Source organism: Crotalus tigris, unplaced genomic scaffold (assembly GCF_016545835.1).
Source record: "Crotalus tigris isolate CLP2741 ecotype Arizona unplaced genomic scaffold, ASM1654583v1 scf7180000020062.1902635, whole genome shotgun sequence".
In the NCBI taxonomy this organism is placed as follows: domain Eukaryota; kingdom Metazoa; phylum Chordata; class Lepidosauria; order Squamata; family Viperidae; genus Crotalus; species Crotalus tigris.
The window spans coordinates 1,308,759-1,335,305 of NW_024097841.1; the positions used below are offsets into that span (position 1 = coordinate 1,308,759).

The 26,547-nt window shown below is 43.4% G+C and overlaps 1 protein-coding gene across 2 annotated transcripts in view; it reads left to right on the forward strand.

Moving 5' to 3' along the window:
* Nucleotides 1–26,547, forward strand: part of ABCB7 (ATP binding cassette subfamily B member 7) — an 84,337-nt gene that overhangs the window by 12,686 nt on the left and 45,104 nt on the right. For both annotated transcript variants that reach the window (XM_039365354.1, XM_039365355.1), the window contains exons 3-4: nt 4,746–4,832; nt 14,585–14,704. In XM_039365354.1, coding sequence (XP_039221288.1) covers nt 4,746–4,832; nt 14,585–14,704 — 207 coding nt within the window. The remainder of the gene's footprint in view (nt 1–4,745; nt 4,833–14,584; nt 14,705–26,547) is intronic.

The window sequence follows — 26,547 nt, forward strand, 5'->3', positions numbered from 1 at the left end:
CAGACTGGGACTTTTGGCGGGCTCAGCAGGGCAGAGACAGCCTGGACAATTCCTATTGGCTTTTGAAAGCCAATAGAGTTAGACTCTATTCAAGAGAGTCTATTTTATTGGATTTCAAAAGCCAGTCGAATAAAAGGGAGTAGCACAGCTAAGGAAAAGGGGGGGGGGAAATGGTGGACTGCATTGTTTGGCGACCCCCGTGAAATGGTCGTTCGACCCCAAATGGGGTTCCGACCCACAGATTGAGAACCACTGCCCTAAGGTGACTAGAACAGAATGACGGTGCTCACATCATATGCTTTGCCCAAAGGAATAATTCCTATTTTGATTTAAGAATGTTTTCTCATACACCATATAAAGATAAAGGCTGCATCCCACAACACTGTAAACCCATTCAACTCAGACTAGCATGCAAATATATTGTCACCTTCCTGTACATCTGGGAGGTCCAGATACAGGACGTTAATTCAGTAGATGTGGGCTGCATTGCCCAATAAAAATATCCATTTTTTTTAAAGTAGACCTATCTCTTTGCCCTTAAAAGTAATCACTGTGTAGGCAGCTTTTAAAAGAATCTTACTAGCAGAAGGGACTTCCCTGCACTTTTTCTCCCGTTGTTTCTTCCTGAAAAACCTGTTCTGTGGGGTGAAAAATTACCGAAAATTGGGCAAAGTCGGTTTAGATTCCAGCTTGTAGAAATTTCAAGGAAGTGAGTACTATTCTGGGCAGCTGTTCTTAAAAAGTTTTGAAGATGTCAAGGACAATATAGAACAGATTGGAATTTAGGCAAACTATACTTCTAAATATATATTATATTATTACTACTATTATTTGGTTTTATAGAAATATAGCATAATTCAATCTACTATTTAATATTTCCTATTTTTAATGCAGAAGTTTAAGGGACTATGCAAAATTTTATTTTACATACTGCATTAAAATGATTAATACAAATGTTGGAAGAATCCTCATATATATAGTCTTTAATAATGTGAGTCTTCTGGAGCGCCTTTTGGGATCTTTGTTTTGTTGTGTTGTTTTTTTTTTTAATTCATTTTTTTACTGTGGAAATTTGAATTAGGTTATTTGGTTTTTATCATGTTGCTAGCTGCTGTCAGTCCTTGGACTCTATGGTGGTATATAAATTTAAGAAGCAAGTAGCAAGATAAATAAGATAAATAGACCAACAGCATTGACTCACATAATGCATATAACCTGTTATGCAGCTTGTGATTTTTGCTTAAATGCTTATTAATAGAATGTTAACGCCATTTTCTTCCATTTTTTTTCTTTCCCTATAACCTCCTAGCTCCCCTTCTTAGAAACAGAAGCAATCATGTTTTCTGTGAAGAATGGTTGTGAATTAATGCTTTCTCACATTTTATGTATTTGCAAGCATTTCTTAAGTTCTTCGTAAGTGCTTTATGATGTTATGTTGCTCACCAAATTGCTCTTTGGTGTTCGAGCATAATAGAGATATCAAGCATATTCTTTGAAGCCTAGATGCACTTTCAGAAATGACATTCTGAATACATCATTTTTTAAAATCCAAAAATAGAAGAGCTCAGGGTAACAATAAAGCAAATCATGTGTTGTTAGTTCATTTGATTTCAAGCGGTACACTGTGTGACAATTACACAACCATGGAGATGAGGTAAGAAGTGGCAGAAGCTGCAGCTGATTCCATTTCTCCCCAAAACTGCTAGCTTTATCACCCAGTACCTGCACTCTGCTTTTGCCCTAAATGCTCTTTTACTCAAGACTCAAGAGAACTCAACACCTGGTTCCCATATATGCATGCACACATGCACACACCGATCTCATGTGGGTTCTGCTGCTATATACCACCCACATAGTGGGCTATATTTAATAGTTGACATGAAGATATCTATAAGAGATTAGGAAGTAAGATTTTGGTTTCAGTTGACTAGATCAGGGGTAAGCAACCATGGCTGGTTCAGGAATTCTGGGAGTTGGTCCATAAGTCATCAAGGCGGCCATAGTTCCCTCATGCTGGCTCAGGAATTCTGGGAGTTGAAGTCCACGAGCCATAAAAGAGCCAAGGTTGCCTACCCCTGGACTAGATATTTGAATCCAATATTCCCCATGCAGGTAGTCCTGAATTTAACGACCACAATTGACCCCAAAATTTCTGCTGCTAAGTACGATGGTTGTTACGTGAATTTTGCCCCATTTTGCGACCTTTCTTGCCACAGTTGTTAAGTGAATCACTACATTTGTCAAGTTTGTAATGTGGTTTTAAATCAGTGGTTCTCAACCTTTTTAATGCCGCGACCCCCCCAACCGGTCATAAGTCGAGGACTACTCAACTGGTGCAACACCGTTTGCAGAATGGGACTTTTGGCAGGGCAGAGCCAGCCTGGACAATGCCTATTGGCTTTGGAAAGCCAATAGAATTAGACTCTATTCAAGAGAGTCTATTCTATTGGCTTTCAAAAGCCAATAGAATAAAAGGGAGTAGCACAGCTAAGGAAAAGGGGGAAAAAATGGCGGACTGCGTTGTTTGGCGACCCCCGTGAAATGGTCATTCGACCCCAAATGGGGTCCCAACCCACAGGTTGAGAACCACTGTTTTAAATGAATCTGGCTTCTCCATTGATTTTGCTTGTCAGACGATCGCAAAAGAGGATCACATGACCCCGGGATGCTGCGACCGTCATAAATATGAACCAGTTGCCAAGAGTCTGAATTTTGATTGCATGACCATATGGATGCTGCAAAGGTCATAAGTGTGAAAAACGGTCATAGGTTATTTTTCCAGTGCTGTTGTAACTTTGAACAGTCACTAAGTGAACCGTTATAAGTCTAGGATTGCTTGTATACGGTTCAAAGCATTTCTTTATCTTCTGGAGGAGCTGTGCTCTTGTTGAAGAAAGAAACATTTTAGAATTTGAGTCATCATGTATTTAAAGATTTTTACTTTTTTTATTATGTCTTTCATTGCATTAATTCAAAATAGATGTATTGCAGCATTTGCTTTCTAAGCCTCTTTGTAAAGATAGACTCCCAGGCTTTATGCAGCCTTCTGCAAGGATTCCTGAGAGAAGTAATTCAGAGGTCCCCAAACTTTTGGGCACCAGGGACCGATTCCGTGGAGAGAGGTTTTTCCGTGGACCGTACTATAGAGTGGTACAGTCAGAGTGTGTGGTTTTGTGGCTGCTGTATCCCACGGATGGGGCTTTGCTTGTTTGTGCGGCCCGGTTGCTGGCATGCTGCGGCCCGGTACTGGTCCATGGACCTGGAGTTGGGGACCCCTGCAGTAATTTATATATAAAGCAGTTATAGTTATGAACTGTGGTGGCGCAGTGGTTAGAACGCAGTACTGCAGGCTGCTTTTGCTGACTCCTGGCTGCCAGCAGCTCAGCAGTTCGATCCTGATCGGCTCAAGGTTGACTCAGCCTTCCGCCCTTCTGAGGTCGGTCAAATGAGGACCCAGATTGTTGGGGGCAACAGGCTGACTGTGTAAATCACTTAGAGAGGGCTGTAAAAAGTACTACAGAGTGGTACATAAGTCTAAGTCAGAGGTAGGCAACCTCGGCTGTTTTATGACTTTTATGACTCATAAAAGAGCCGAGATTGCCTACCCTGGTCTAAGTGCTCTTGCTATTGAGCTACTTCCGGACTCCCATAATTTTCCTAAATGTTTATTCACCAGTCCATCCTCAGCCACAGGGGCTACCCTTGAAGAGCGTTCGGAGGCTGCAGTTGGTTCAGAATGCAGCCGCGAGAGCGATTGTGGGTGCGCCAAGGTACGCCCACGTGTCACCAAGCTGCACTGGCTTCCTGTGGGCCTCCGGATGCAATTCAAGGTGTTGGTTATCACCTTTAAAGCCCTTCATGGCTTAGGACCAGGTTACTTACAGGACCGCATACTGCCGCACAGTTCCCAGAGACCGGTGAGGTCCCACAGATTGGGCCTCCTTCAGGTCCCGTCGGCCAGACAATGTCGGCTGGCGGGCCCTCGGGGAAGGGCCTTTTCTGTGGTGGCTCCGACCCGGTGGAACCAACTCCCCCCCCGAGGTTCGAACAACTCCCACCCTGCCGGCCTTTAAGAAAGCCGTTAAAACTCTCCTGTTCCGGCAGGCCTGGGGCTGATGTCCCCGGGGGGGGGGGCATGATCGGACTTGCGGTATGATTGTATTATTTTATTGTTTTATTCTCGATGACTGTTTTAATTTTGTACGCCGCCCTGAGTCCTTCGGGATTGGGCGGCATATAAATAAATTAAATAAATAAATAAATAAGATGTTAGCAAAATTCAGTTGGGATTGCACTGTACAGGTAGTCCTTGACTTACAACAGCTCATTTAGTGACCGTTCAAAGTTACAATGCCATTGAAAGAGTGACGTATGACTGTTTTTCACACAACCATTGCAGCATTCCCATGGTCACATGATCAAGATTCAGAGGCTTGACAACTGGCACATAGTTACAACGGTCGCAGCGTCCTGGGGTCACGTGATCCCCTTTTGTGACCTTCTGACAAGCAAAGTCAACAAGGAAGCCAAATTCACTTAAGAACCGTGTCACTAACATAACAACTGTAAAGATTCACTTAACAACAGTGGCAAGAAAAGTGATAAAATGGGGCAAAACTCAACACATGTTTCCCTTACAAACATAAATTTGGGGCTCAATTGTCGTAAGTCGAGGGCTACCTGCAATGGATTTGATTGTAACTGTACAACCGTTGACATCCTTTTCTGCTGTGTTCTTCTTCCAGCATCTGCAGGGCTGGTCTCAGATAGACAAAAGAACCTGTTGGCACGGACACGCTGGGGGAGGCCTCCATTCAGACCCCAAGAAAGCGGTAAATATCACCCCTTAATCCATCCTGGGTTTTCTGCAGAGTGGAATGGAATAGACTAGAATATATGGAATGGAATGGAATGGAATGGAATAGAAAATAGAATAGAATAGAATAGAATAGAATAGAATAGAATAGAATAGAATAGAATAGAATAGAATAGAATAGAAAATAGAATAGAATAGAATAGAATAGAATAGAATATATGGAATGGAATGGAATAGAATAGAAAATAGAATAGAATAGAATAGAAAATAGAAAAGAATAGACTAGAATATATGGAATGGAATGGAATGGAATAGAATAGAGAATAGAATAGAATAGAATAGAATAGAATAGAATAGAATAGAATAGAATAGAATAGAATAGAATAGAATAGAATAGAATAGAAAATAGAATAGAATAGAATAGAATATATGGAATGGAATAGAATAGAATAGAGAATAGAATAGAATAGAATAGAATAGAATAGAATAGAATAGAATAGAATAGAATAGAATAGAATATATGGAATGGAATGGAATGGAATTTACAAGGAACGGTTGCTGGAATTGGTTATGTCTAGCCTAGTGAAAAGAAGGACTAGGGGAGATGTGATAGCAGTGTTCCAATATTTGAGGGGCTACCACAAAAATAAGGGGGGGTGTCAATCTATTCTCCAAAGCGCCTGAAGGCAGGACAAGAAGCAACGGATGGAAACTAATCAAGGAGAGAAGCAAGCTAGAACTAAGGAGAAACTTCCTGATAGTTAGAACAATCAACCAGTGGAACAACCTGCCTCCAGAAACTGTGAATACTCCAACACTGGAAGTTTTTAAGAAGAGACTGGACAGCCATTTGTCTGAAATAGTATAGGGTTTCCTGCCTGAGCAGGGGATTGGACTAGATGACCTCCAAGGCTCCTTCCAACTTTATTAGAGAAGAGAAGAGAAGAGAATTCTTTATTGGCCAAGTGTGGTTAGACACCACAAGGAATATGTTTCCAGTGCATAAGCTCTCAGTGTACATACAAGTAATAGTGATAAACATGATCATATACAACATGAAAATACATTTATCATAAATCATGAAATACAACACTTCACCATAAATCATAAGATGGGGCCAAGATGCACGTGGTCACCTTGATGTTGTTCGTGGGGAGGGACGCCTGTGGGTCCTGGGCAGGGTTGGGTGAGATCCGGGCGGTCTCTGGCAGGTGGGACGCTGGGCAGGAGGCTTATCCTGCGGGGTGAGGCGAGGCAGGGCAGGGATGCCATTGTCACAGGGCAAGGAGAGGCCAGCGAGCACATGGGGGGTGACAGTGTCCGTCAGCAGCCACAGCCTGCCGGCCCCTCAACCGGCGCACTCTGGGGCTCTGCAGCCCGCCCTCAGCAGTTCAGAGAATCCGTCTCTGAGCTGGACGGATAGCTGACAGCTGAGCAGGCGATGCAGTGGGTCGCGCCCAGGAAAAGGAGAGCATGCGAAGGGAGGAGGAATGGGACGGAGGGGAGGAAAACCAGCCGTGCTGAGATGCATCCAGCCACATGGGACCTCGGCGAGTTAGCGGGTGGCTGGTTGAAGAGGGATAGTTGCCATCTCCGGGGCATGGGTGCACGTGCCCACAGAGAGGGCTCGTAAGTGCCGCCTCTGGCACGGGTGCCATAGGTTCGCCACCACTGGTCTACACGGTTGCTTGCGTGTTTGCCTCTGAGGACGCAAGGGAGAAATTCTTCTGTCCATTTCTCTGAAGTTTGGCTGGGGTTTTCTGAACCAGGTTGATTGGAAGCAAATCCCTATTTGCATAAATTGTTCAGAAAATTAGTTTTGACAGAAGAAGGAAGCCACCAGCTTATCTGTGACTGGAAATGGCTGCATCCTGGGGAGAAAGGTGTCAGTTTGAAGCTTTTTGATGGCTTTGACCAGTATGAAAAATCACAGAGAGGACTGACTTTTCCATTACACATTCATGCCTCTTTTCCTCCGCTCTCCTCTTTGATTATATCTTAGCGGGGGACAGCATTTTGTTTTATTTATTTAAAATGCTCATATCTTTCTGACAACAGGCCTCTGGGGCAGCTGACAAGCAGCGCAAATTAATATATATAAGAAACATAGGATTCTTCTATAATGACAGCGGATGAAAAAAAGAAATGCCATCATACCCTATTCAGCTGCTTCAGTCAGTTGTGCTTTTTAGATAGTTACTATGTCATGGCTGTCATTGAAAAATGCCCTGAAAGGCAATATCAAACTATTTTTGAATATATCAGTAACTCACTTCTCAGATTTTAGACCTTGCTTCTTTAACTCCCGCTCTGACATGAATTCATATTTTTCACTTTAGCATTCATTATTCTCTGCTTTCCTGCCACATTCAACTTCTTGGCCCCTTCCGAATGAAATGTTTTCAGGAAGGCAGCTTCTGTGAGCTTAGACAACAGGAAGTGGGGAAAGACGGATAGACTTCAATCCCCATCCCCATTGTATAAGTCTCCCAGTGGCTATTTACCTTTGGCAGAAAAGAATGGCTGGGGAGAACTGGATTGTAGCTGCTGCTTAAATGCTTAAAAGTGTCTTAAAACTACATAGGCCCTCTGTCTATTTCCAGACAACAGTGTCAGTCCCACCCATTGGTTGATGCAAGGACAATATTAAGTTTTGCACTGCCTGGTCTCCCAAGCCTACGATCACACATTTATTGAGCACACACCAGCTCTATTCCTGTGGAGCTGGGAAAATGACAGGACCCTTTACATCAGTGGTTCTCAACCTTTTTAATGCCGTGACCCCCAATCGGTCGTAAGTCGAGGACTACTCAACCGGTCGTAAGTCGAGGACTACTCAACTGGTGCAGCACCGTTTGCAGAATGGGACTTTTGGCGGGCTCAGCAGGGCAGAGACAGCCTGGACAATTCCTATTGGCTTTGGAAAACCAATAGAATTAGACTCTATTCAAGAGAATCTATTCTATTAGCTTTCAAAAGCCAATAGAATAAAAGGGAGTAGCACAGCTAAGGAAAAGGGGGAAAAAATGGCAGACTGCGTTGTTTGGCGACCCCCGTGAAATGGTCGTTCGACCCCAAATGGGGTCCCGACCCACAGGTTGAGAACCACTGCTTTACATAAACAAGAAGCAGCTTCTCCTACTTCTGCTGACTCAGAGAGGGAGGAAAGTTGATCAAATGTCACACAATCTCTGTACTGTGGAGAGCTATTGGACTTAATATTAAAATTTTCAAAAGGAACAAACCTGGGTCCTGCCAAAGTTATAAGACTCCCAAGATACAGTATATATGCAAGGAACACAGAGGATACCTTTAGTAAAGATGTTGTTAAAAAAAAAAAAAAAAAAGCTCTGCCTTTATAAGAGCCAAGACTGTTGCTTATAAAAGGAGGCCTGTTGGACTGTGATTCATTTGGCAAATTGTATTTGTAATACATTATTAAGTGATGCGACGAAAATTGCCTCTTGTATTAAAAATACAAAAATAGACACATTCAGTTTTTGGACAAGGATGTGCTATAACTCTATTAATTTCTTCTTCCATTATGAGGAGCGATTTGAATACAGGCAGTCCTTGACTTCAACTACAAATGAGCCCAAAATTTCTGCTGCTAAGTGAGGCATTTGTTAAGTCAGTTTTGCCCCCATTTTATCACTTTTCTTGCCACAGTTGTTAAGTTGAATCACTGCAGTTGTTAAGTTAGTAACCCGGTTGTTAAGTGAATCTGGCTTCCCCATTGATTTTGCATGTCAGAAGGTCACAAAGGGTGATCACATGACCTTGGGGCCCTACAACCGTCATAAATATGAGTCAGTTGCCAAGTGTCCGAATTTTGATCACATGGCCCATGGGGATGCTGCAAGAGTCGTAAGTGTGAAAAACAGTGATAAGTCACTTTTCCAGTGCCACTGTAACTTCAAACAGTCACTAATCGAACTGTTGTAACTTGAGGACTACCTCTACCATTCCTCTTCCCACCAATTGTCTCAGAGGAAAAGCAGTAAATTAATTTGCCAAGACCTGGCATTTTGTAGTCCAAACTTTCATGCAATATTGTTGGAATCAGATTGTGTCCCTTCTTTGAGTAGTTCCAGTGAGGGCAAATAAAACAAGGAATCAGCACCGGAATCAGCTATAAGATTGAGCTCAAGAATTCTCAAGAGACTGACAAATTCCATGGTTTTTTATGTTCAGTTGCTTGTCTTTGTACTTCCCTTCCTTGCACTTTGCCTCCCCCCCCCCCACACACACATACACATTTCAAATGAGCTGTAGGTGTTCAGGTAGCTGCAAGGGATTTAATCCAGTTTTCAAGCACATGAAACTGGAAGATAATAACACTAGCAAAACAGACGGAATAATGGTGGTTTCCTTAAGGTTTCACTTTTCAACACTTGTTCCTCCATCCATAGTTTCTTGATAGGCAAATTCTAAGAGGCCAAGAAAATTGACAATAATCCATGGTTTGGGCTTGATATGAAGCATTTAATAAGACTGTGACAAATCACTGTTTCAAATTCTGATTCGTGGAATAAAAGTAAGTATCACGAGATGGGCTCACGCATTTTCCTAAGCCAAATGTGCTTAGTGTGACATGCGGTCATGGATACCAACTAAAGGTCCATAAAGCCAGGAAATTGGAAATTGCTGATCTGTTAAGAGAAATCCACTGTGATAAGTAATGGTGAGAGGCAATACCACAGATCCTGATTGGCTTCAGTGGAGTCATGTTTTTATGGGTTTGGATGCAAAGGGTAGAATGCATAAGACCCATAGAGAGGCCCACTTTACGAACTGCCTTAATTGTCCAAGTGTCAGTGCAATATCGTACGACATCATTAGGACATGTTTACCGGCACATCAGCCTTTTCTAATTCCCTTATCCTGTGAAGCTTTAAGCCAGCATGGGGTAGGTTTACCTCTGGCCTAAATCAGCAAGCTTTTAATAGTGATGATTATTTGCCCCATTTGTTAAACAAATACCGTCTTTCAAAATGGGTCATATCCTTTTAGAATTCACTGCAGCCTGGCATGTGGCATTAAATGAAAATGAGCACAGGGCTGTACCTTCAGGCTTGCAGGGAAGAGTCACAAAGGATGAACAGTGGAGAAACAAAAGGGGAGATGGGTGCTTTTAGAAATACTAAATGCTAAGTGGCAAGTTGGAAGCTGGCATTGTCTGCAGCTGGATCTAGATTCATGGTCTCTGGTACTGCTCTTGTCTAACATAATGCAGTTCCCTGCTGGACCTTTTCTCGCTCATAGCGGAGATCAATTCTGATGAAAAACTGGGGAATAGCAATGAACAGGTAAACTTCCAAGTGGCCGAAACGGCTCTCAGAAAGAGGGCTAAAGACCAGGAATATAAATCCTTCTATCTTCCACCATTCAGTTAGAACTGAAGAAGCTTCTTGGATGAGAAGCGAAACGTCTTCAAGAAAAACAAAGTCCAGTTGCCTTTTGATAAAGCACCTCTGGGACAACCTGTGACCTGGATGACTGAGAATCTCCATAGACATTTGGGGAATAGCGAGATTTCAGCTGCTGCATATTCTCTGACAAATTGGAGTCTGCCTGGTCTTTCTTGCCTTGCCATTCTGCTAAGAAAGACATGGATTTACTTTCTATGGCACACCTGGGCGTTTTATGTCAGGTCTTTTGACTGTCCCCTCTCTGGCCTGTGGTGGTGAGGGAATGGTGGCAGCCCTCCACAGTAGTCCCAATTTCTCATGTGGCTCTTGGGAAGATTAAGGGCCCACCCTTTCTCTATGGCTTTTTGCACAGGAATGAAGGCTGTTCGAAAGCTGTCATTTGCTGTTGCACTTGCAGCATAAATCTGTGCAACTTTATGTGGAAATAAGCCCCATGTTGCCAATCATCTCGGTTTGTGTGAGAGTTTCATCTTACACTGACTGATATCCCTGTTGGCAAAACAGTGAGCGGATGCATAGTAGCCCACCTTCATGAACAGACATCTAGCCTGGATAGGGAAGGGCAGAGTAAATGGACAAGAATCTGGCTATCCTAATTAGCTATAGATATGTGTCTTGTTTGAATGCAGGGAACTTGCCAGGATTCTTATTCTTAGCCTTAGCCTTTATATTTGATCCTGTTCGCAAACTTTGTATTGTCAAATCAAATCTGGTATCTTTATTACAGCCTTTGACCCACCTTTACAATAAAAGACTACAGTAAAAAGAGAAATAATTTAATAGAGCAATTATTGGGGGAAAGGAAATAGTTTATACAATTATTAGGGAAGAAAAAAAATAATAGGGCAATAAAACAGGATATCTGATTAAAATTTTCTGCCATGGTATAACTTGGTGGAAATGTGTTGTCAACAACCTTAAGTATAACTTAATTTTTTGTTGTTGTTTCTGTAGGTAGAACAGTGTGTGAGAGAATACAGTAACAGAGCAGAATCTGGTGTTTTTTTATTTGCTCCATCTGGGCTTACCATTTGTTCTTTATAAAATGTTAGAAGCCCATTTCTCTTTTGATTGAAAATTTGAAAAATTAAAAATGAGTTTTGTTTTAATTGAAAGTCGCATTACCAAAAAAAGAGAAAAAGCAGTTTTCAGAAACAATATTAGCTGGTGCCGCATCTTGGTGGCATACAGTTAGTCCTCAACTTATGATCACAATTGAGCACAAAATTTCTGTTGCTAAGTGAGACAGTTGTTAAGCGAGTTTTGCTTCATTTTACGACCTTTCTTGCTACAGTTGTTAAGTGAAACACTGCCTCTGTTAAGTTAGTAACATGGGTTTTAAGTGAATTTGGCTTTGCTTGTCAGAAGAATAGAAGGTCACAACATGACTTTGGGACACTACAACTGTCATAAATATGAGTCCGTTGCCAAGCATCTGAATTTTGATCATGTGACCGTAGGGCAGTGATGGTGAACCTTTTAGAGACCGAGCGCCCAAACTGCAACCCAAAATCCACTTATGTATCGTCGGGTGCCGGGTGGGCGTGGCCCATTGGGTGGGCATGGCCCATTGGGTGGGCGTGGCTTCGGTGGTTACGGCAGACTGGGTGGGACTAAAAAGTTCAATCAATCAATTCCAACTTTGCAAGATCTTTTTTTTTCCCCGCGAGAAGTTGAAATTGATTGATTGATTGAACCTTTTTTTTTTTTTTGCACACGGCAGGGGAAGCCTAAAGCAAAAAGGTTTTTTAAAACCCAGCTGAAGGCCTAGGACTGGGGCGATGGCGTGCGTGCCCACAGAGAGGGCTCTGAGTGCCGCCTCTGGCACCTGTGCCATAGGTTCGCCACCACTGCCATAAGGGTACTGCAATGGATGTAAGTGTGAAAAACTGCCATAAGTCCCTTTTTTTAGTGCCATTGTAATCTCGAACTGTCACTAAATGAACTGTTGTAAGTTGAGGACTGCCTGTAGTCGACTTTAATCTATAGTCTAGAGCAGGGATAGGCAACCTTGGCTCTTTTATGACTCGTGGACTTCAACTCCCAGAATTCCTGAGCCAGCCATGCTGAGGGGAAAGGGAGAGTTTCCAAGCTGAGCCATGCTGGCTCAGGAATTCTGGGAGTTGAAGTCCACGAGTCGTGAAAGAGCCAAGGTTGCCTACCCCTGGGCTAGATCTTCCTAATTATGATTTTAGCTGTGGTTAGGGCTGGTGCAGGCTACTGTGCAACCTATTGATATGTTTCTTGAGGCCTTCTAAGCTCCCTGACCTGCCGAATTTAAACTTTTTAGAATCTTTCATTTGAAGAAAAATGCCTCTGGAGCCCATATGGACTCCTAAGGGGTTCTTAGAAAATAAAATGGTTGGTAGCTGTAGATCAATGTTGGTTTGCCTTCTGCTAAATGTGTGGCTGGTGATATAATAGAATAATAGCTTTTTTAATAGAATAACTTCATTGTTACTTTGAATGTACACTAATCAGCATATGTTAAAATGAAATTTTGTTGCATACAGCTCTCAAAGGATCATCACCTCCAATATACATTACATAAATATGACAAATATAAATAAATACAGAACTATGCATATACCCACATATATTATATGACACAGAGAAAGAACAATCTAGTTCAGGTTATGTATGCAAACATAATCTTGTGAGTTTACCAGATAGATGGCATAGGGAACAAAGCTATTATAGAATCGGGTAGTCCTGCTATAAATACTTCAAAACCTCCTCTCAGAGGGGAGCAACAGACACAGACCGTAAAGTGGGCGTGTGGGGTCTCTAACACTGCTTTGAGCTCTAAGCACATATAAGCGCTTCTAAGCAGCATCTTGAATACCAGGGAGCGAGCTTCCTGCGATCTTTTTGGCTGTCCTTACCACTCTCTGGTGGACCTTCTATCTGAGGCTCTGCTGCCACCAAATCAGACAGTGATGCAATTGCTTAAAATCGTGCCTCTGTAAAAAGTGGCCAGGACAGAAGGAGAAAGGTGTGCTCTCCTCATCCAAGGCAGGAAATGCAGACTCTGGTTTGCACGCTTCACTAAGGATGACATGTGGAAAGACCAATTCAGATTGTTAGTTATCTGCACCCCCAGATACTTAATACTGTTGACTACCTCTGCAGCTGCATCCTTGATCTTGAGTGGAGTATGGCTAATGCCGGCTCTTTCTAAAATCTACAGTGATCAGCTGTGTCCACAATGGCAGCCATTTTATAGAGCAGTGTTTCTCAACCTTGACAATTTTAAGGCATGTGGACTTCAACTCCCAGAATTCCACAGCCAGCAATGCTGGCTGTGGAATTCTGGGAGTTGAAGTCCACATGCCTTAAAATTGTCAAAGTTGAGAAACACTGTTATAGAGTGTCCTATAATGTGCTCTCTAAATTCCAGATGAGCTTTCTGGCCCAAAAGAGTTAGAGACTTCCATATAATACTGTCCAAAATTACATCTGGATTTCCTACATTTGATTGCTCCCTTGTAGCTAATCTGACTCAAATGCTAGTTGGCTGTTAATACTGATTAAGGAACGGGACTGAAGCACAGAAGGTTCACACCTGCTTCTACCTCCTCACAAGTTTCTTTGGATTTCATACGCCCTAATCTTATATTTAATTTTTGCCCTAATCGCCCAAATCTTGTATGTTCCAAAACTAACTTTTAGAACTCAGAATCTTTCATAGTTACTGGAATTTTGATTTAGGTTTCCTCCTCCCCACCCAGCATGGAGGGGAGCAGGTGCCTTGATCCTTAAATCCAGTTTACAAACCTGCTTTTGGTCCATCTGCATTTTTACAGCCCTTTGCTGTAGATATTATTTATAATTTTGTAATGTGAGAACATCAATTGAAGATCCTTGAAATAGGAGGTTTTATGCTTGAATAAAATTATCCCTATATTTTTAGTTTCACTATTTAGAAAAACCCATAAAGTGACAAAAAGGCCTCTGTAATTCGTTTGACCTCTAAAGAAGGAATTAATAATACAGGACCGGACAATTGGTTTAAGAAGGAAATTTAATTCTGTACTTGAATCGTTAGCAGACTGGCAATGCACATTGACTCAAACTCAGAGCCATTTGGTGCAAAAGACATGACATTTTACATGCAATTAAACCATCTAGAACAATTTTCTTAAGTGTGCTATTACTTTGTATCCATTGAACCATTTTCTTTTGCTGCTGATTTTATTTCAAAAGGGGGAAATAAGTTCCTGTCTGTTGCTAGTTAAAAATAGCTCACATTTCTTGAATTGGGACTTTGGAACCAATGTCGTTTGGAAACCTGTTGAGACCATCCTTTCCATTTCACCACCTTTTCTCTCCACAGTTGAAAGAAATAGAGGGTGGAAAGATCCTCAAAGCAATGGTCTCATATGTCTGGCCCAAAGACCGGCCTGATCTTCGTGCCAGAGTCGCCATATCGCTGGGATTTTTAGCGGGTGCAAAGGTAAGAACTCCAATACCAAGCTAAAATTGGTGGCCTGGCTTTTGCCAGACAAAATATACCATAAGGTGAAAGAGAAGCTGATATAAAATATTTTGGCTGGGTTTGTTCTCACAAAACCTTTTGGAACAGTGGTTCTCAACCTGTGGGTCGGGACCCCATTTGGGGTCGAATGACCATTTCACGGGGGTCACCAAACCATGCTGCCGCCATTTTTTTCCCTTTTCCCTAGCTGTCCTACTCCCTCTTGTTAGTGGCCACACCCACTTGGGGGTCACCACAACATGGAGAACTGTATTATGGGGTCAAGGCATTAGAAAGGTTGAGAATCACTGTTTTGGGAGATCCATTAAGGCAGGGGTCCCCAACCTGTGGGCGGTGGGCCACTACCGGTTCGTGGCCTATTCGCAATCGGGCCACGTGAGTGGCTGGCTGGTGCATGCGCACGCTCAGCCCCACTCGTGCGAGCGTCGTGGGTTCTTGGGCCCCACTCGTGCGAGTGACGCAGGGTCTTGGGGCCCCACTTACACGAGCATCGTGAATATTGTGGGAGCTTGTGGCCCGACCCGTATGAGCGTCACGGGTGCTGTTGGCCCCACTCACGTGGTGCTTGTGCACATGCGCGCACACACCTCCCCCCCACAAAACCATCCCCTGTTTCCCTCCTCCCCCCCAGGCTGCCAACCCAGAAAGGTTGAGGAACTCTGCATTAAGGGCCTCCAGCTATTTTATTTTCCCTTGTGCTTCAATACTGCTTTAAGTGCCTATAAGATGTTTCCGTGCGGGTGTAACATTTGATGAAAACATTAAAAGCTTATTCTCAAGTACTACTCAGAAATTCCTGTCCATGGTTAAGTCAGGCTGCATATCCCATCCTTCTTGTTGCACTCAGCCAAGAAACTAGCTACTCTTAATCTTCATTTATGCAGTTGTGCAGACACTCGTTTAGATAAGCTTGCAGTTAATATGCATAACTCATATCACTTGTAGGCATGGTGGCAATTCTGAACAGACAGCTTGCTACCTGTTGGTGGCCTTCCTCTCTTCCAGTTTGAAGCAGCTCTCAGAGATGGTACATCATCTTCTGTTAGGCTCAAGAACCCTTTGCTGTGAAATTAATTATGTAGCCTGTCATTAATAGAGACTGAACTTAAATGACAATAACTCAAATTGTTCTCTTGGTGGTGTTTTCTAAGGTTTTTCTGTTGAGAGTTTCCCAGACTGTGCGATCCATATATTTCACCACAGTTTATGAGATTGGACAGTATTGAAATAGAATATACCCCCTGGTAGCTTATTTGCAAGCATTTGGAGAGAGACGCTTGTAATATATGCTTGTAGTGTCACTGGCTATTCCGAAAGAGGACGGAAAGTATGACAAGAAGAACATTTTTGTTTCTTTGTTCAGTACAGCCATTTATTTGTGGGCTTTTTATTTTGTATTTTCTCTAACAAGGATAAGTGCTAATTTAATTCTAGTAGCTCAGACTAGTGCCTTAGCAGAGCGAGCAACGTCAGTCCATGGTGCTGGAATTAATTTGCCAGTGGGCTTAAATTCCAAAATAAAAAAGAATTATTTTATTACGAGGACAGCCTCACATTAATAGAATATGGCGCCTTTGGTGCTGCAGCAGGTTGAGTCGAGTGTTCTCTTATCTATCTTCACCAGACTCCCCTTACTAGAAAGCGAAGGAGGAGGCTGCAGGGAGAATACATGAGGATGGTAAAGGAGGACACTTTTAAGCTTTTCCTTAACACTTTCAAGGAGGGAAACAGGGTAAAGGTTGGCATGATGTCTTTGCCTAGGCAACCATCTGACCTAGTCCTTCACGCAGGGCTGGAGTTCAGGATCCAAATAAGTATTTCGGCCCACGGAAATTGTTATGGGCATTAGTCTTATGTGTGTGTGGGTGCACACCTCTGCTGTCTACATAGTTAAATATGTACATAGCTCTTTCTGCACCAATCTGTGTTCCCTATAAAAGCAGCCCTATTTCACTGAACCTGCAGCACATGTCCCAAACATATCCAGCGAGCATACATGACTAAGGCTAGCTATATGTGGATCTCCCCATTCATAATCTAGCTTAGTGATGGCGAACCTTTTAGAGGCTGAGTGCCCAAAAACTGCCCCGCTTCATGCCCCGCCCTGCCTGCTTGGCCCCCGCTCCCCCACAAGGCTACCCATTGCCTCCACAGTCCACCGCAGTAGGCAGCCCAGCAGCACCGTGGAAGCCATGCCCTCCCCCCATGCCCCACAGCATCATCTGCACATGACAGGGCACGAGGGCTGAGTCTTGTTCCTGCTGCCTGGCTGCCATGTCCTTGGCTGTGCTGCTCCCTGCAGAGTGCGCTCAGGGGTGACTCCTCCAGGGGGGCTGCTGGTGAGAAGGGGGCCACGGGGAGAGGCAAGGCTGGGGCAACAGTGCGCGTGCCCACAGAAAGGGCTCTGAGTGCCGCCTCCGGCACGCATGCCATAAGTTCGCCACCATTGATCTAACTGCACTATACTTTCCATTAACCAAAAAAACCCCTTCCTATTGGCTTTATTTTTTCTTAAGATAAGAGTACAGGAGAGAAAACAGCCATGGCTCCAGCAGATTGGAGCATTCTCTTCAGCCCATAGCATTAAGCTACAAAGGAAGGAAGGGAGGATGGTCAGAAGCCTTGGGAGAAAGAGCAAAGTGAGTGGCCTGCAGCAAGCAGCTCCCCAGCCTACATCTGCCCTTTTTCTCATGGTGCCTGGAAACGAACCTCCTTGCTATTTCTCATAGAAGACAACGTATCATCCACAAAATGTCCTAAATGCTCTCACTTCATTTAGGCAAGATATCGCTTTAGCCTCCCTCCCAGGTCGCAGAGGCCTTCTTAGCAAGTCATGGGTGTCAAGACAATCCTGTCAGTCTTTTCCTCCAGGGGAGGGGTCTCCAGAGAATAAGGGGAGGTTTTAGGGAGGCGGGATGGTCAAAAAGGGCAAGGAGGCCACAGTGGTATGATCAGAGTTGTACCCCTTTTCACGTTTGACCCCATCTTAACTTTGTTGGTCCCCTCCTTGAAGAAACCCACGTAAGGGGGTCCGAGGTGAGTCAGTGGGGAACAGCAACTTCTATTCACTAAGTTCTCGACTGGAGTATAAAAACTGCTTGAAATACAGTGTAGCTGTTGTGTGAGCTTCCATCACAGCAGTGGACAGCTTTCATGTCCTGGTTGATCAGGTGCTGCTTGTATCAGCTGGGTGCTGATCTGCATACCTGTAACCACATCAGCTCACCATCCCTCTGTGCTGAGTTCACCAGCCTCTCTGTCTCTGCAGCTCCTGTTGTGGGAATCCCTTGTCAACGTCAGCTTTACCTCTGAATTACACAGGGAGGGCCTTGACAACATTACTTTTCAAAAATTTAAATGCTATTTATTTCAGCACCTACGTGCTCACAGATCTTTTTTATTTTCAATTTCCTGAAAGAGCAGCTGCCCTGGCCAGGGGGAGTGCAGCTGAGATCAGAAAATGCTATCTGGTCTTAGGACTGGGAAGAGGCGGAAAGCTGCTTCATTGGGAAAGGGGAGGTTTCGGTATTCTCCACTAAACCTTTTAATAAAATAAAAGAGGGCCAGGCTAGCTCCCATTTCAAACAAGAGAAGAAATAATCTCACTGGAGTAATGCAGCGTCAACAGTTGTGAGTTTCGTATAACCAAAGAACAATGTGTAAATACTGCAAATTGGAGCAATAGCTATTATGTTCATATGGTACATGGAATAACAAATTAACCTGCCCGAAATATTTTATAAACTCAGTACTTGTGTAGTTAGGCTACAATTTAGTATGCCCTGCTCTGCCCTGGATTTGGTGCTTAGGTGCTGTCTTTTAGTCCAGCCCTTTCCAGCATTTCCAATGCCTGCCCCCTCAACTGTCTGTTGATGGCACACACCCCACGCAGGGTCTGGCCTTGCCTTGCCATAATGTTCCTCTGCTCGGTCTTCTTCCCGTGTCTGCTGCTGTGTCTCGGCAACTCATCTTTGGGTGCTGTCTTGCTGATGAACTTCCAGGTGCTCTGAAATCTCCTTACATTGTGAGGAGCCTCTGGAATTTCACATCCGCAATTCCTGCGTCCTCCTTTGGTCAGTTCACTGCAACAGAAGGGCATCTGATGGCTGGCAGGACGTATGTGTGGGTCTTGTTCTTCCCATTGTGCTGGCTCTTCAGAACCTGTCTGATGCTTTGGTTGTACTTGGATGTTGTTGTCGTCTTTGCCTCTTCATCATGGCACCCTTGTGATAGTGGAGTACCAAACTAGTTGCAACTGGTCTGTATCTCTGCTATATCAGAGGTCTCCAACCTTTCTTGGTTGGCGGACCCGAGGGAAAGGGAGGGGGAAGCATTTTACACACACGCGTGCACGCACAAAGAAACAGGGCCGCAAGCAAGTGCAACACAAACGGGGCGGTGCTAGCGCCCATGTGACACTCGCTAGCACCACCCTGTTTTTGCCGTGTGGGTGCTAGCGCCAGTGCATTTTCGCTGTGCGGCACCCCATTGGCATAGCAGCGATGCTAGCGCAAGTGGGGGGAGTGCACGCATGTGTGTGCGCGCACTGGCCAGCCTGTCCCATGGCCAGCAGGCCACGGCCTGATAGTGGGCTGTGGCCCACAGGTTGGGGACCCCTGTGCTATATGATCTGCTGGTAGTTCCACCCCTTCAGTCTTATTACTCTACCTCTCTTCACTATTATCAGCCTTCTCAGTCTGAATGACATGCCAGTGTCCTCACTGTAGAACTCTTCTTACCCAGTCAGGTCAGATGGATTAGCAAGTCAATGTTTTGTTCGCTCTTTGCATACACCCTGATGTCATTCACATAGATGAAGTAGCTTATGGTAGTTCCATTCATGAACTTATATCCATATCCTGTCCTTTGATTATCTGGCTGACGGGATCAAGCAGAACAGCCGTAGGGACAGTGCATCACCTTGGGATATGCCACATTTCATGGTCTCTTGTGTGAGCTGTCTTGAGTTGACTTCCAGTGTTGTCTTCCACAGTCCCATTGAGTTTTTGAGGAAGATTCTTAGTGCCCTGTTGACTTTTCCCGGCGCCAGGCATTCACAGATCCATGTGTGTGACATTGAATTGTAGGCTTTCCTAAAAATCCAGGCTGTTCTCAGATTGATCTGTTTAGACTTTGAGTCTTGGGCAACTGCTCTGTCTATGAGGAACTGGTGTTTTGGGCCCCTGGTGTTCCCAGTGCCCTTCTGAGCAGTGCTCATGTACTGGCCATATGGTCCTATAGCTTGGTGGCTATGATCTCAGGTCCTGCATCCACTTTGCATCGCTGTTATATGTCTTCTTTTCCTCCAATACGTTCAGTTTCTACTGTTGTAGCTTTACTGTTAGTATGTTATTGCATTGCAGTTGGGAATAGACATTGGATGGTTCTTTGGATAACAGGACATTGATCTTCTTGACTTCTGCTTCTCTAGTGTATATCCTTAGCCTGGAAGCTAGTGCCATGCGCCTTAGCAGTCTCCAGGGCTTCAGATGGAGTCAGGCCCTTGTATTTTTTCAGAGTCTTATCTCTAATCTTCACATTCTTTTGTAACTCTACCAGCTGATTAACCTCTCTCCAAGTCACTTTGATTTTAGCTTTTCACTTTATTTTCTGGGGAGGGGGTATGTAATATTGTCCTTGTTTGTGTAGCCAAGCATCTCCAAGGTTATAATAGCTGTAGTGTATGCCAGTTCATTGGTTGGAGTTATGGTGGAAGTAGGAATTGTTTTGAGAGCGGTATTGACATCTTCTAGGGAACTATCTGATAATACTTCTCTGATGAGCCTTGGTAGCCAGTCTTGAGTGTTGGCTGTAACTAGTTTATCCATGATCTCATACCTCATATCAGTTGCTGTGCTCAGAAATGGAAGAGGCAGTGGTGATATTCCAGCTTCAGGTATCGGCTGTGCATTGTGCAACCAGTTGTTCTTCTGAGTCTTCTTCAGTCTGGGATGTAATGTGTAGTTGGTCTATCTCAAGTTGTGAGAGCAGCTTCCTCTTTACTGTGTTGAAGATTGGGTAACAAGGTGTTTCTAAGTGGATGCAGATCTTCTATCCATCCATAGTTTCCTCATGCATTTGATTTATCCCCTCTTCTTAGGTCTATTGCTGTAGTAGCATTCCATCAATTTCAAGTTCTCTTGTCTCATCCATGTATGGTTTGTTCCAGTAGCCTTTTTATCAGCAGATTGTCCCCGATCTTCAGTATCTGATGTGGAGTTTGTTAATCCGGCCCATGTCTAAGCTGGCATGACTCTCCTAGTTAGTGTCACTCTCATATTTTTGAGGTAGGCAGGTGAAGCATTGGGGGGTCTTTGCCAAGGACTCCGACTGGGTTTCAGCTGGGATTTAAATCTCGATCTCCAGCATCAAAGCGCTTTAACCACTATGCTCCGTAGCCAGCTTGGTAGTGAGGAGATGTATATATAGATATCCATCCATATCCCCATAATAGCTGGATCAAATTCAGGAATTTGATAAGAGCTGCTGTCACCTCCTGTCACCGTTGCCCTCATTTTGGCCTTTCGCTCATGGGCCTAGCATCCATTATTTATGAGTCAGGTATGTCTTTCTCTGTAGCACCTCTGACTCTTAATTTTCTGTATCTGGGAGGGGAAGTGGCTAGAAATGCGAAGTGCGCTGAGGGGAACTTTAAAATGGATGACAACACTCGCCTCACGAGGATGCCTTATCTACCTAATCAGCAAGGGATGTGTCAAAGCAATATCTAAACTCATTTAGCTGGAGTCAGCCATACAGACCCTGAAGGGAGGTCTTTTAATGACACATCGTCAGGTTGCTTCTCCCACAGCTGCTGGTAAGGACTGAGATGCCCCTCTAGGCATAACACCCCAGAAAACTCTGCTCATCTGGCTAGTTCCTACCCAGCAGCATGTTGTGCTGAGGCAGCTGGGCTCTTGCTTTGGGCGCCCGTATTGTATCCCCGTCTGCCTTTCCTTCTGAGCGTACCGGGCTGTCTCGTGGCTTTACCGGATCTGGAATGCAAATTCTGCTCCTGTTCTCTTTGTGGGATTGTGAACTGCTGTCTCTCCCATGAGAAATTATCTGCCAGAAAGAGGCTTTGAAATTCTTGGGTCTCCACACAGGCCAAATTGATAACCACATTTAAGAACCGAAGAGGAGAGTAAGAAAGAAAGAAAACCTAAAGTGTCAGATTGAACAGGAAGGAGAAATCCTTAAAAATCCCACCATTGTGTGTGTGTGTGTGTGTGTGTGTGTGTGTGTGTATTCAAGAAGATAATCGAACATCAGGATAAAATACAAACAAAACTTGTTTTAATACACTTAGCTTTCGTTGACTAACTGCCAACATCAGAGTAAAATGCCAGTGTTTTGGGAGCTTGCTTATAAAGCTGGCCGTTTTTGCACTCTGCTCATGGAGCGAGTTACCGGTCTGCCCACCCCAATTGGCTGAATTGTTTCTAGCTGTCCTGCATCAGTCCATGTGTTCTTAGACTCGGTGATCATTTCCTCCCTTATGGTTGCTCTCCTTGTCTGCCTGGTTCGTGTCCAAGTGCCTGTTGCTGTGGGTTGGTTCCCTAATGTCTCCTGTCCTAGGGCCACCCCTCCTTTTGGCTGTGCCCTGGCTCAGCTAGAAACAATACAGCCAACCTCCCAAAACAGCAGCATTTTACTCTGACGAAGAGAGAGAGAGAGAGAGAGAGAGAGAGAGAGAGAAAGAAAGAAGGGGGGGGGATCAAAAGGTTATTAGGCATAAATAGAGCAACTTCATAACATTATAGCTAATGTGGCTGCCACATTGATATTTATGTTTTCACAAATGTTTGGAGATACGAACTGTTCTTAAAGCAATGCATAATATTTAATAATTGATCCTCCTCAGTTTAAGAGCTTAACCATTATTGCATGCAAGTGCTCACTAAAAGAAGTTCTTCGCTTGTTCATCAGTGAATACTTAGGAGAGGTTAATGTAAGCTAAAAAAAAAAAAAAAGAAGGACCAAAAAGAATCACCTGTTTCTATTCCGGGAGCTATTTTCCTACTTTGCAAAGCTCCAATGTAAACAAAAGATGTGTTCGCTGCCATCATATGACAGATTTAGCAAAATAACGCTTTCCCCTATTTTACCATAATCAAGGAGAGAAACATCCTAGAAGAACTAAGGAGAAATTTCCCAACAGTGAGAGCAGTCAGCCAATGGAATAGCTTGCCTTCAGAAGTTGTGGGTGCTCCATTACCGAAAGCTTTCAAAAAGAGACTGGACAACCATTTATCTGAAATGGTATAGGGTTTGGACTAGAACAGGAGTTCCAGCTGGCTCAGGAATTCTAGGAGTTGAAGTCCACAAGTCATAAAAGGGCCAAGGTTGCCTACCCCTGGACTAGAAGACCTCCAAGGTCCCTTCCAACTCTATTATTCTATGTTTTGTGTTCTATTATATATACATATAACTACTTTTATCATAATTTAGTTTGCTCAAGACTCAACATAGAGTATTAATTGTGTTTATGCCATGGTTAAAGTCTTTGGGAGGTCTACTTGCCTAAGTTGCCACACAGGAAAAGAAAACCCAAAACCGTAAAGACAGAGTGGAAGATGGAATGAAGAAGTATGAAGATGGGAAAGCCCCACACCATGAAAGATGGAATGAAACCACTACAGACTGACATACTAGGCATCAGTAAATTGAGATATACTTTCAGTCAGAAGATGTTTATTTGTTGGGGCATGAGACACAAAGAAGGAATATTCTTCTTTTCATAATTAGGTAGGGTATAGTAAGACCAGTATTCTACTACAATGCAATCAGTAACCAAATAATATTAATTAGACTTCATAGATATTCCTTTAATATGACAATCATTCATGTTCAGTTTATGCTACAATCACTGATGCAGAAGAGGAGATTGACACGTTTTTTGATCAATTTGAAAGTGACAAAACAGCCAGCCAAGATGTGCTGTTTGTGAGTAGAGACTGGAATGCCAAAATTGGAAATATTAGATACACCGATCAGGAAGCCACAGTACAGACAGGACGTGATGATAATGGATTGGCTCCAGGTTGCCAAAAGAGAGAGACAAGACTGTATGTTCTTCCCTTATTTATTTACTTAAATGCTGCAGATATAAGGGAAGCTGGGTTGTTTCAAAATTAGAGGTAGAAACATAGTAACCTGCACAGTGCTGATGACGCTTCTCTGATAGCCAGTAACGCAAAGGATCTGCTAGCTCTAGGAATAAAAGTGAAGGAACATAGTGAAAAAATGGGACTAAAAGGAGACCAAGCAAATGACAGCAGGTATAAGAATTAATCTTAGAATTGATAATGAATATATGGAATTGGTAGATAACATCCCACTTTTAGAATCAACGTCAACCGCCCACAAAGAGGTAGTTAAGAAATAAGCCACAGACTAGCACCTGGAACAACAATAGCTGCAGATGGACATGAGCTGTTTAAAATCCACAAGGTGGAAATTGGAAATTGAATTAGTTCCAGAATTTATCTTCCTTGGTTCAAAAATCGTTCACAATGGCAGTTCTACACCTGGTGTTTGCCCCACATAAAATTGGTTGCAACTGTTACAGTTGGTTTTGTAGATTACATTGTTTCTTTCATTCGTCTGTATCTTGTCTTTGGTTCTGGATAATTCCTGGCGGAGTATATGGTAGGGTTAGTTTTTGCGTGGTAGTTCGTGTAGTGTGTGGTGGTTTGCATGGTAATTTGTGTGGTTTGGGTGCTATGTGTCAACAATTCCTGAGCCACCTGTGCTGAGGGGAAAGGGAGAGGTTTCTGTGCTGAGCCATGCTGGCTCAGGAATTCTGGGAGTTGAAGTCCACGAGTCATAAAGGAGCCAACGTTGCCTACCCCTGCTCTACCCACACCGACACCAAACAGCACCAGTTCAATTGGAGCAACACAAAAATCATAGGCCATGCTACCAGCCGGCACACTCGTGAGTTCATCGAAGCCGGGCACTCCACAAACAATTCCCTCGACAGACACATTGACCCCCAACCATCCTACGAACCGCTCAGAATCTAAATCAACCGCACAGCCAACCAGAGACAGCACCAACACATAACCACCCCACACAAGCCCCCCTCTTCCCACCAACAGCAGCTCCCAGTGGCCCCGACCTGATGTAACCTCCCCATCACAAGACCCTCACTTGACACACTCACACCTGAAGCCCTTATAAACAGAAGAAAGCCGACACTGACGTCCCCTAAACTCCGCTGAAGATGTTACATTCAGAAACCAACCCACAAGCTTTGAGAATGAAACTTCACCCTTATCCTACGCCCGAGCTACAAACATTCGCCACGATTGCAAACGCATTCTAATTTTATTTGCCTAAGGAAATATTTAGCTGCAGCTTGTAGTGGCTTTTTAAGTTATCTGGCAATTACAGACTGTTTGAAAGCAGGAGGGAATTTAAAACCTATTTCTGCTTTTATAAAGCAAGGAGTGATTTGCCATTAAGGTAATAATTTTCAACTGGCAGTACATGAGACTCAGAAAGAGTGCAGGTAGGTCATTGAAATGTTTGTAAGTCTTTAATACTCACCATAAATTTTGGGCAAAGTGTTTCAGGTATGAGAAGTTTAGAACCCCTGAAAAGCATTTCATGGATGATTACGAGACCTTTTGGGAATTCCTAAAGTGGCTCTCTGGAAAAATTCCTTTTAGTTGTTAATCAGTCACTGGTACAGGAGGAAGGTAAATAAGCTGAATGTGACACTTTTGATTTTGACAGGTAGTGGTGAAGGAGAGGAAAACTGAGAACACTGTGATTTAATACTATGGTGCCTTATTCTGATTCGTCCTTTTAGCCCTTGGGAGTGTGAGAGACCAATTTTAAATTTAATGTAAGCACTTTCAAAGGTATGGCTACATCGGAGGAGGATATATATATAGTAAAGCCAATTAATTTAATTGAAGGTTCAGAAGGATACCTAAAGGGATAGGGGGGGGGGCTATACCCTTTTAACTTTAGGAAAAATATGTGTCTTTTCTAACTCACCATGGTGTGTAGCCTCTTTTTAAAAAAAAAAAAATAGCTGGAGAGGGACCTTTCCAGAATTGGCATTATAATAAATGTCACTGCTACTGAGTAGGCTCTCCCAGGGAAACCAGTTTTATGGTCTCTAAATGATGGTCACCACAATGTAGTGCAGATGGAGTGGTATTGTGCCAAAAACAGAAGAATGAATTAAAATTGAGTTTCCAGGCAAGTTGGACCGAAGGGAGTTGACCAACGCTTGTTGCTGCTTATCTGAAAGGCATCGTTGGAAATTAAAATTCTAAAACAAAACACTTCTTTTAAGCTTTAACATCTGTTGAACACATTCTCTAATTCCTTAGAGCTTCATGTCTCAATTTTCCAACAATCTGGGTTTTTTTTTTTCCCACTGACTGTGATTTGTGATTGTAACATTTTAAATGTGTGAAATCTTCAGGGATGTTGTGTAATTCTAATCCGAGTAAACTCCTAGAGGCAGAGCAAGACTCCAGTATCAAATGGTGATGTGGAGCATTTAAGTTTCTAATAGCCCCAAAGCACCCATCACAGTGATCAGTTTGAGGCACAAAACAGGAGAGAGGTTATGTCTCTCCCTAAAACATTGGTATCTGCTTAATGAAGCCTTATCCTGTTTAGACATTAGATTGGCGGTGCTGTTATTCAGGGCCTTCTCAGTGGTGGCCCTGGGGAAATATACCTCTCCAGATAGGAGGAATATTCCCACGTTGGTTACTTTGAGTTGCTCTTCGGGATTCATTTCTTTCAAACTGTCTGCTTGTGTATCTGGGTAG